We start from the raw sequence: 10,707 nt of genomic DNA on the forward strand, positions 1-10,707 counted from the left end.
TGTGTGTGTGCGTGCGTGTGTCAGGTCGGGGGGGAAATGTGTGGTTGAGTCCGCTGGGCTGTGCGATGTTTACGCTTCATCTGAAGATTCCTCTGAAGACACAGCTCGGTCAAAGAGTTTCATGTCTGCAGCATCTCGTCGCTCTTGCTGTGGTGGAATCTGTGCGCACGCTGCCGGGATACGAGGTGCAAACACACACAACTGACTCAATGATTAAGACACTTTTTGTCCATCAAACTGATGTTTATGAATTCACTGTGTTTCTCTTGAATATGTTTGTTCAGGACATTGACCTGAGACTGAAGTGGCCCAATGACATTTACTACAGTAACCTGATGAAACTCGGCGGAGTTCTGGTCAATTCCTCCATTACGGGCCAAACATTCAACCTTCTGATCGGTAACTCTGTGTATCGATGCGTCTTGTTGCTTGTCTGTGTGTAGCATGAGTGTGCATGATGTGCATTGTGTTGTCTGCAGGCTGCGGGTTCAACGTGAGCAACAGTAACCCGACCGTCTGCATCAATGATCTGGTGCTGCAGCACAACCTTCAGCATGGCTGCGGTCTGGACACGCTCACTCCTGCGCAGCTCATCGCTCGCACACTCACGCTACTGGAGCGTTTCATCACAGACTTTCAGCTGCGCGGGCCGCACGCTCTGCTCCCGCTTTACTACAAGAGATGGGTGCACGGGTAAGAAAACCTGTAAGAAATCAGCACGTGTGTTTCATCAGCGCGTTTCTTAGAGGTCTCATGTGTTCTAGTGGCACACGTGTGCGTCTGTGGAGCGAAGACGGTCCCTGAGGCTGAGGTGGGTCTGGATGAGAATGGATTTCTGCAGGTGCTCTCAGGAGATCAGCGGCTCGTCTCTGTACAGCCCGATGGAAACTCCTTTGACATGTTGAGAATCTGGTGGTGACAAAGAGCAGCTGAAGCCGCTGCATTCTTCAACAACAATAATAATAGTTGAACTTTCAAGTGTTTGTTTTTATTTCTTTCATTCTGTTAATGATGCAGTGCTGTCTACCTTCTTCTGTTAATAAATTAAAAATATATTTTGAGAAATGTCTCAGTGGTTTTGTGTTCATGCAAAGGAAATCAATGGGATTCAATGGTTTTTTGTTACCTATGTTATTCGAAATATCATATTTTGTGTTCTGCAGAAGAAACAAACTCGTACAGGTTTGACATGACAAGAGTAAATGATATCGGCTGAAACATCCTTTTAATGCCACTTCAGAAATGTTTGTGGTTCAGATTGTGTGTGTGTATTTCCATTAATAAGAAACATGCTTAACATCTCAGCAGTGTGAGTGTGTCGGACAGTATTGTAAATACATGCTTTTTTTTGTCAAATTAAAACTATATTTCTCTTCGTGTTTTATATTATCAGTGTCACTCTATGTGAGTAGATGTAGACGCACACAAGCTCTTGTCTAGTTTATTTGCTGTTTTGTTTTTATATAATTCTTACTGTTTATTTTTTTATGTGTATCAGGGATTCAGGTCATCTGTCAATATCAGTCCATGTTTTGTCATAATTCACAATCCAGTATTAAAAATTTAAATCTTGCCGTTTATAATCATTGTTTTGCTATTATAATGCGGATGTGAAGTGTAACATCATTCTCATGTTTCGTGTACAGACCTCCACAGTGGCTTGATGTGGATCAGATGTGTTTGTCTTTAAAGCAGTGTCATCTAAGTCTGTTTTGCTCCTCAGTGGTAAACAATTTTAAGATTTCTAATATTATGCTTTACATCTGCTTTTGTCCACAGGTTTCTGTAAAAGTGTTTCAGGGTCACAAACACAATCTAAACCATCATAATGCCTGTGTGTGTGAGGTCTTGGTACACCGTGAGGAGCAAAGGTTTGATGGTTGAGTTTAGGGGTAGGGTGACAGGATACAGTTTGTACAGTATAAAAAACATTGTCTCCCATAAAAAGTCCCCATGAAACATGTAAAGGCAACATGTGTGAGTCTGTTTGGTTTCCTGGCTCTGTCGTGGTCATCCGCTCGTGCTCAGATTCACCTCATCTGTCTGCAGCACCTCACGGTTCAGACTCGTCTCTGATGGGGTGAAATGAGCAGTCGGGATCTTTCACCTCATTACAAGCTCATTTAGCCGTTAACACTTTCTCACATTCATGCGGACCAACCACGTCCCTGTGTGTGTGTGTGTGTGTGTGTGTGTGTGAGAGAGAGATCTGGTCTTAAATGACTGATATTATCTCTCGTGGACCCTGTTGAGGTCCTCAAGACATCTCAGGTCTGGAGTGCCGTGTGGACACATTTACACATCAAAGTCTTCTTAAGCTAAACGGCCACGTAAGCGCTGTCAGCCTTTAAAAATCATTACGCAAATAGCTCGGTACCTCAGATCCATAAATGTCACAGCCACAAGATCCTGTTAACCAATTTCAGCAGCAGGGTTCCTGGAGGTCAACCCAAATCTATCATCTCTCATATTGGCTGCATAATGCCATATTCCAATCCTCTATCCCCAAAGACCGCTGGCTCTCCTTCAAAATCTCTCGTCTATCAACAAACAAACAGAGCCGCTGTTTACTCTCATACAGGCCTGAAGTCTAAATATTAGATATTAGAAAAATGAAAAGTTTCCCACCTGCCCTCATGAACACGTATCCCAAGAGCTCTTTTAGAATGACAACATTTCTTTCAAGTTTAGCTCTTATTTATTTAGATTGAAAACAATCTGTGTGATTTATATCATTGTAAGCTGACATTTTATTTACATGAAATAAATATTTGTTAAAAAAAAGAGTTAGGCCAAAGTTGTCTATAGAAATAAGTTCAATTTGTTGTCTCTTTCCTATAAGTACACTTTTCCATGTAAAGAAATCTTTATGATCAAAATAAACAGTTTTCATTGTTTTTGCAGCTCTGTGAACCACTGGACTGCCTACACATGAAGTAAAAATAGAGAAGGTGGCATCATACCTGACATTACTTTAATGTTGTTAAATATGCACCAAATATCTGCAGATTTTGCATAAAGAGTTTACATAAAACATCATGTGAAGTGTCTTTCAACCATTGTTGTCTTTCCTGCAGCGTCACCTTTCATTGCTAATGATGACAGACGTGCCGATGTAATGGGGAACACCATGACCCTCGGGGGACGGGCTGGGGGTGGGACTTTGTGTCCGGTACATGTACGGACTCATTTCCTCTCCACGGTGACCACAACTCTCCGTTAAATGGCTCAGAGCGTACGATCCAGATGGGATAGAGCCGTGTTTGGTCAGAACGTGGTGGAGGTTCAGAGAGACCAATGGGCTTTGTGCCGGGAGCCTCATGCCCACCAGAACCCTCCTCTCCTCCTGGGTGTCGCTCTCCTCGTACGGCCCGTCCGGCGTACGCAGCCTGCGCCTCTGCTCCAACACCATGTGCACGGGCAGGTGACGGCCGAGGCCCGGTGGACCATGATGTTCTCTGGGCTGTTTACAGGTGGTTGGGTCATCCGGCTGCCCTCCACACCGGGGCTCAGGTTCCTCTTTAAACGCACCACTGGATCTGTAGCCCACATGCAGCGGCTCGCCGGTGAATCTCCCGCTGTAACCTGTACGACAGCGTCACGCCCGGTCACACATGCGATGTTGAGAAACCACATTTCAATAAGCTTAGGGTTGACACACACTTGTTTTGTCAAACTCAAGCACTCAGTCAAGGGGGTCACTTTGGGTGCTGGTTGTTTGCTGAGACTCGTATGACATCTGTCCGATCTGTTTTTATTCTTTCTTAACCATTTATCAGAAACTGTCATCCAAAGAAACTTACGTACATCACAAACAAGAGCAACCATATCTGCAGCATAAAACAGGACCTTAAGCAGGTGAAAGAGTTTTATATTTGTTGTGATATTCAAAATGTTGTGTGTGTTTTTGTTACCTGTGTATGTACTGCGGGGGGGGTGGATGCTTATTGCAGGTTTATTTAAACTGCAGCTCCAGGCAGCGTCTCCATGCAGCGAGGACAGCACGTGTCGTCCAGATGAGCTTGCCGTCGCTCGCAGCTTTCGGCAGTCGATGGTGTGAGGGTGTTGCAGAGAGTGAGACGTCACGTCCGGCGGTCCAGGGACAGATAGAGAGATCAGAGGCAGAGAGACGGCGCTCTGGTCCTGACCGGACGAGCTGGACTTCCATGACGAACACTCCAGTTTATCAGAATGCTGTGATGTCTGGAAAGGAAAAGAGTTTAGCGCTACAGACGTGAGACAGACTGCATGTGAAGATACACCTGGATGAGCACTTTTACCTGAGGGTATGGAGAAACATTCACTTTGCTTTTGATTTTGCCTGTTTTGCCTTTAAGCTGTTTGTGTGAATCCTGAGAAGCTGTGAGACCATTTTTATAAGAGAGAGATGCTCTGGATCTGCTCTGGTCCTGAGATAACAGCATTTCTTTATATTCTACATCCCTGCATAGAGAGACACACACACACACACACACATATGAACCTCTCACACATACATGTCTTTATATGTAATGGGTCCAATTCATACCGGCCTTTGTGCCTCAAAAAGACGCTAAAGTGCACTGCCTCTGATTTCTGACCCTTATTTTGAACAAGTAAACAACATCACACAGGTGAGAGATTACTCACGTTAACACATAGTTGACGCTGACGATACAGTGCGGTCGAGATGAGCGAGTGTTGTGAACAATGGTTGCGCAGCTCTGCATCCAAACCCATCCACCGTGTTTGGACAGCAGACGATAGTACTTAGTGGTGACCTGTCCCTTTACCAACACTGACAGAAAGAGAAAGAGCTTTCGTTAAAGAAATTCTGAAACACGTGAAAGTCACAATATTATACGGCCATAAACAGTCTAGCAGTCCATCATTCTGATTATATTTTTGTGTTCCTTATGTCATTAGGGTTAGGAAGGAGGAGTTTGCTTTATTACTTGTGGATCATTTTCTGAGAGAAAATACAAAATACTTTTGATCTGGAAACTGTGTATTAAACACATTCATTTACACGATCAGACTTTTCAGCTGTTGATAAGATGTTGAAACTGTGCCTGACTCACATAAATTATGTGCGTATCGCAGGTGAAACACATCACATCCATGCACGTGATGATAGAGAGTTTTCTCAATCAGGTCCTGTGGTTCATAACCTGTTAACTCTGCCACCCTGATACACAAACAAATCAACGTCATGTGTAGTTTGCGAAGAGTTTCTTCTGTCTATCACATTGTCTCATTTTGATATCACCTGCTGTCTAGGAAGATGAGTTTGAGATCGAGACTGGCGCGGAACATGAACATGTTGCTGTGGAGTTTGATCTCTGTGATTCCGCTGGGGGGGAGCGAGTGACCGACGGCCACCAAACCGATAATCTGATAACACGACTCGTACAGTGAGACATCCATCATGAACTGACGGATCTTCAGGTACCCGCTGCAGTGAATCACCTGAACACAATAATAACAGCTGAACCTCACATCACATTTAGTTCTTTAGTAAACAAAAACAAAAACAGTTTTTATGGTTCAATTTATGAAAATAAACGATGTATTAAAAGATTAAATGGTATGTTAAAGAGCCCCTTGGATGAAAAAACACATATTGGTGGGGTGGGGTGCACAGTATCTCATTGGCATTTAAGGAGACATACACCAAAACGGATTGCTACGAGTGTAGGTGTTTTTGACAGGGCGTCGTTTACACAAACATTGAGTGTTTTTAAACAAAATTTGTTGCAGACATTTCATGAAGACCCTAATAAATCATGCCATATTGTTGAAAATGTTCATTGTATAATCCCTTTAAATTAAATCTCTGCTAAATAATTCAGTGTAAATCATTTCAATCTTAAATCACAAAACAATTGACCAAGGATTTAACCTAACCCTAACTTTGTCAAAATATTAAGAAACATATCTTGCACGGAAGGCGGAAGGGTTAGTAGTTGATTTTGTTCCACCCTGCCTTAGTGCCTCGTGATTAAACTCCTTTTAGTACACCTGTTTGCACGTACTTTTGTCCAGATAAGTGTGACAAATGTTTTACTTTATGTTAAAGGTCCAGTGTAAGAACTTTAGCAGCATCTAGTGGTGAGGTTGTGAATTGCAGCCAATAGCTCACACTTCGTATTTTCAAAGCACTACGGCGACTGACATAGATCTAAGATGTCATCATGTTAACACTTCTTTGCCGAAGGAGATAATGTATTTAGAAAAGGCGTTCTTGTAAAGAAGTTTGTCCATTTAGGGATACTGTAGAAACAACATGGTGAATTCCATGTAAGGGGACCCGCGGTGTATGTAGATAGAAACAGCTAATTTTAAGGTTAGAAAAACACAACTCTTCATTCTGTAAAGTCTTAATACGCCACTGAACACATAGTTATGTATATTATATTGCATTTCTGTCAATAGATCCTCTGAAAAATTACACTCTGGACCTTTAAGGGTGAAGATAGATTTGTGTGCTCTCACAATTTAAACAACAAAAGTCTAATTTAGACCCAACACACACTAACAGTGATTCTGTTTTTGTGGTGTTTAGTTATTTCTACCCTGTTGACCCATGTGTTTCCTGATCTATTTTCTGCTTGACATGAACCACTTGCTTATTTCCAATGTAAATTGTAATCAAATTTCCTAACCTAAGCCATCGCTGGCGTGATTCATGAATGATTTTATCCAGCTCTGTGGAAACAGGTGGAGACGTCATGTAAAATCTGTTACTGGATATGAGATGTCATGGATTCATGTCTCACAGTCAAATCTACGGTTCTGTGGACTTCTTTGACTCTTTGAAGATTTGATGTTAAACTCTGACTAATGTAATGAAAAACACATCTACAGCGGATTAAATAATCACTCTGAATCTGAGCTCTTTACAAATGTTTTCAGCTGCTTTTCATGATGACATTTGCTATGCAAAAATCCAGTTTAACACGCGCCGGTAAAACATCGTCATGAGAAAATCATTTTGTCTATGCATTCAGAATAAAAGTGCACATGTAAGCATTCTTCTCTTGTCACCTTATAACCGCCACATGTGAGGCCTGCGTTCCTCTTGGCCAAAACACACTTCATCCTCAAAAAGAATGAGCGCTCGATTTCATACTCTGAAACACAAACAACACATCACACTAGAGCCAGTATATACATAAAACACAAATGTGCATTTATATGTGTGTGTGTGTGTGTGCGTGTGTGTATGTGTGCGTATACCTTGCATGAAGTGAGTGTGTACAGGTTGGTGTGTGCTAAGCACAGCGTTCATCTCATCGTGATCTGAAGGGTGAATGTATTCATATATGCTGTTTCCAGTCAGTTCCACCTACAACACACACAACATACACTTCACATCATCATTCACATTAATAAAGTTGTGTGTTGTGTGAGATTTGTGATGTAGCTGATTTAACTAGTCAGTCAAATGTTTCACGAGAAAAAGAGGCAGATGAGATTAAGATTAGCATAAATCTGTATCATTTAAGAAGATTACATCAACTCACAGAAATGCCTCTTGTAAAGGGGTGTATATTCACACTTTATTGTGTGTGTGTGTGTGTGTGTGTGTGTAAACTAAGCTCCTGTTTGTCTGAAATTGATCTACGTTCCTCTCAAAGAGACAGTCTGCTTCACACTGCAAAGAGTTAATGTATGAAAACATGATTTGCATGTGAACACAAAAGTGGCTTCTGTGCTGGACTTTGATGTATTTTTGTGTGTAAATTAACAGGGCGCAGCGGACACAGGCCGGGTCACTTCACAACACTTCAGCAACAAATTACTTTCCTGCAGCTGCGGCTGAGAGAGCTTTAATCTGAGCTTTGTGCCGCAGCAGCGCATTGAGAGTCCTGCAGGAATGTCTTCACACCATCATCTGTGTGTGTGTGTGTGTGTGTGTGTGTTTCTCATCATATCTGCATACTGAACACCAAACCCTGTGTCAGATTTAAGAGAACGCTGTTGCCACTGCTTGAGATGGTTGCTTTGCTGAACTTAATATTGCACTGTGGCCACACACGCACACGCACACACACACGCACACGCACACGCACGCACACACACACACACACACACACTCTTTTCATCGTTCACCTCATATTTGAATGGTCAGTAGTCAGTATACACAGGTGTTCCTACATTAACAGCATTATTTGCATTCTTCCGTGTGACTTGAGCTCTTCTCTTATTGCCGCTGCTCTTTTGACTATGAAAAACAAACAACGTTTTCTCTGTAAGTCACCCGTGCACATCCAAAAGAAAGCACTCTTTAAAAATTAAACACACTTTTCTAATCATGTAAACTTTTCAAACGTCTAAAAGTTTCTATATTTTCTAAACGTTCTTAAATTTCTCATTTGAATTCTGCTCAAATAGTTTTATTCGCCGTTTTATATAAATGACTTATGTCTCTTGAATTCTGACTTTGAACTAAATCATAATAAATCGTTGTGATCTAAAACTAAAGGTAATGTTTTTCTCCAGAGCAGGAAATGGTCTCTTTGAATTTGTCAACAGATTAGAAATGACAACATTGAGCAAACATGCCACTGAACGTTTTCACTTTTTCTGTAATATCTCAACAATATTTCTGTCACGCACACACGTGTGTGCTTGTGTATGTGACAACGGGTCGACGTGTTTATTGTGTATTAAAGTGTTGGTATCGCGCTTACCTGTGACAGACCCAGATGAACTGAAGCTGTTTCTGAAATGTACATGATTTTTCCATCTGGCGCGACGACAAACACAAACCCGTCTAATGTCTTTAAAACAAGAATAAGTGTGAATCAGAGGCACATCATATAATTCATTTGTACACTTATAAGCATAATTCTCAGCATAAAAATTGAACTCTATGATATTTCTATATTAACGTCGGAAATGTTTCATGTCGCGTATACTGTACAGTATTTATGAAAAGACTCTTGTGACGTGTCGCACCTGCAGCAGGTGAGATCCGAGATCTTTGGCCATAACGTCCAAAGGGCTGACACGTGACGACTGACCCCACGCCTCACCGAGACCTTCACACGAAACAGCAGAAACATCAAACCAATCACACAATTTCATACACGGTTAAGATCTTTGACATTTAGCCCTTCGAGATATTTCACTGATTCATATGATGCTTATTAGTTACAGATTTAGCCTAAACAAATCATCTTTGAATGTGTCGAAATCATTTATTTTGTTCAATAAAAATTCTTCCAGTCTTCAGAAGTTATCAAACTAAATATGCAATAGACTGATGTAAATAATATAGGCCTATTCATCAACTTAAAACTAAAAACAAAATGTGTGACACACAAAAATACCAAATAGCTATTAGATTATTTACGGCCGGTTTAGCTTTGCGTAAACATGAGTCCCAGCAGAATGAAATGTATTGTCAGATAGTTCAAATGTATTTTCGTCTCTACGTGCAACATTATTTATATTGTAATTAGGCTTATTATTTATTTTCTGCTACTCCCTTACTTGTTTAAATGTTCTTTATACATGTATGTGGCCTTTACCAATAGCTTTTTAAAAAACACAACTAATTCCAAATAAAGCTCCTTCTGATTCAGATTCTAATTGAGCAAGTGTTCAAATGTGAGCGATTTGTTCAATATTGTCGACATTAAATGAAAGTGCCATCGGTCTCAATCTACATAGGCCGTATCTGAATCTAAACCAAGAAAAGTGAACAGTTATCTACACATATTTTCCGGACATGGTTATCAAAGTTAATGTTATTTAACATAAACTAATATATTTTATCATCTTGTAGGCTATATTATCCGTGAATAAAACGACTAACCCATTTAGTCAGCTTTAGGGTATTTATTATTTTTCCTACATGTCATTGCGCTTCACGTGAATTTTGTAATTCTTAGCATTTATCACACGATATTTTCATTAAAGTCTCTTTTTTATGCAAAATAATTAACTAATTAACTTTTAGAAACATTTTAAGAGATTGATTCCAAAACAGAATTTCTAGGGTTGAAGTTATTGGTTTATCAGCTCAATTGGAAATTCTCAAGATAATCTATTTGATCATGTTAATATTGATCAAAATAATATATTTTACACAAAACAACATTTTACATGTTTGACATTACATGTTTTAGAGCAGTTAAACCCATTACGAGCAAATCCTTTATTTTCTCCCAACGTAAGGAATCAATCTAATTCTATTTTATTAATGATCAATTAAACATTACAAAATAAAACGAAGTGTAGGCTATAATAAGACAGAAAAGTCGACATGTGTGTTGTATGTAATGTAGTAGGCTGACTGACCGTCTGGAAACACCGATCTCATCTTCAGGTAACTGCTGGTCAGTCGGATGATTGAAGCTTTGTCCAGTTGGGATGTGATGGCCGAGGGCAACGGCAGCAGTTTGGCCAGTTCATAAAATTCTCCATTTTCCTTTTCTCTTCGTGTCTTCGCTGCATTCTTGGACTTTTCCTTCATTTCTGACACATTGAGAATAACAAGCCTCTGAAAGCGCTGCTGTCCTTCTCTAGTTTGAATAAAACGAGGCACTTTAAGTGTTACTCGTTAAAACATGTTTCATTAATCATTTCCAGGACTGGACTAAAACCTTTCTCGTGTTTGCAAACTGTCATCGGGAACGAATGACGAGATGACGGATGACAAAAGGGTTTCTTATAAAATTCACAAACTCAATTTCGCATAAACAAACTTTGATGCAT

At 40.4% G+C, this 10,707-nt stretch overlaps 2 protein-coding genes across 2 annotated transcripts; one reads left to right on the plus strand and one right to left on the minus strand.

Annotated features, from left to right (window-relative positions):
• The first annotated feature begins 28 nt into the window (after positions 1 to 28).
• On the plus strand, positions 29 to 1,064 carry LOC306890986 (biotin--protein ligase-like). Its single transcript, XM_079488412.1, is given in 6 exon segments — positions 29 to 185; positions 285 to 399; positions 480 to 693; positions 765 to 798; positions 800 to 901; positions 907 to 1,064. Coding segments are annotated over 6 exon segments (612 nt in total). The 5' UTR covers positions 29 to 65; the 3' UTR covers positions 934 to 1,064.
• Positions 1,065 to 3,079: 2,015 nt separating this feature from the next.
• sim2 (SIM bHLH transcription factor 2) lies at positions 3,080 to 10,465 on the minus strand (the record flags this gene model as incomplete). Its single annotated transcript, XM_079488413.1, has 11 exons — positions 3,080 to 3,585; positions 3,915 to 4,203; positions 4,281 to 4,443; positions 4,630 to 4,777; positions 5,061 to 5,167; positions 5,249 to 5,448; positions 7,027 to 7,112; positions 7,219 to 7,327; positions 8,676 to 8,765; positions 8,944 to 9,026; positions 10,291 to 10,465. The coding sequence occupies 11 exons, from the start codon at positions 10,463 to 10,465 to the stop codon at positions 3,080 to 3,082; spliced, it is 1,956 nt and encodes a 651-aa protein (XP_079344539.1).
• Between the last annotated feature and the right edge of the window lie 242 nt (positions 10,466 to 10,707).

The sequence above is a fragment of the Barbatula barbatula genome (genome assembly GCF_947034865.1).
Source record: "Barbatula barbatula genome assembly, contig: scaffold_201, whole genome shotgun sequence".
Classification (NCBI taxonomy): Eukaryota; Metazoa; Chordata; class Actinopteri; order Cypriniformes; family Nemacheilidae; genus Barbatula; species Barbatula barbatula.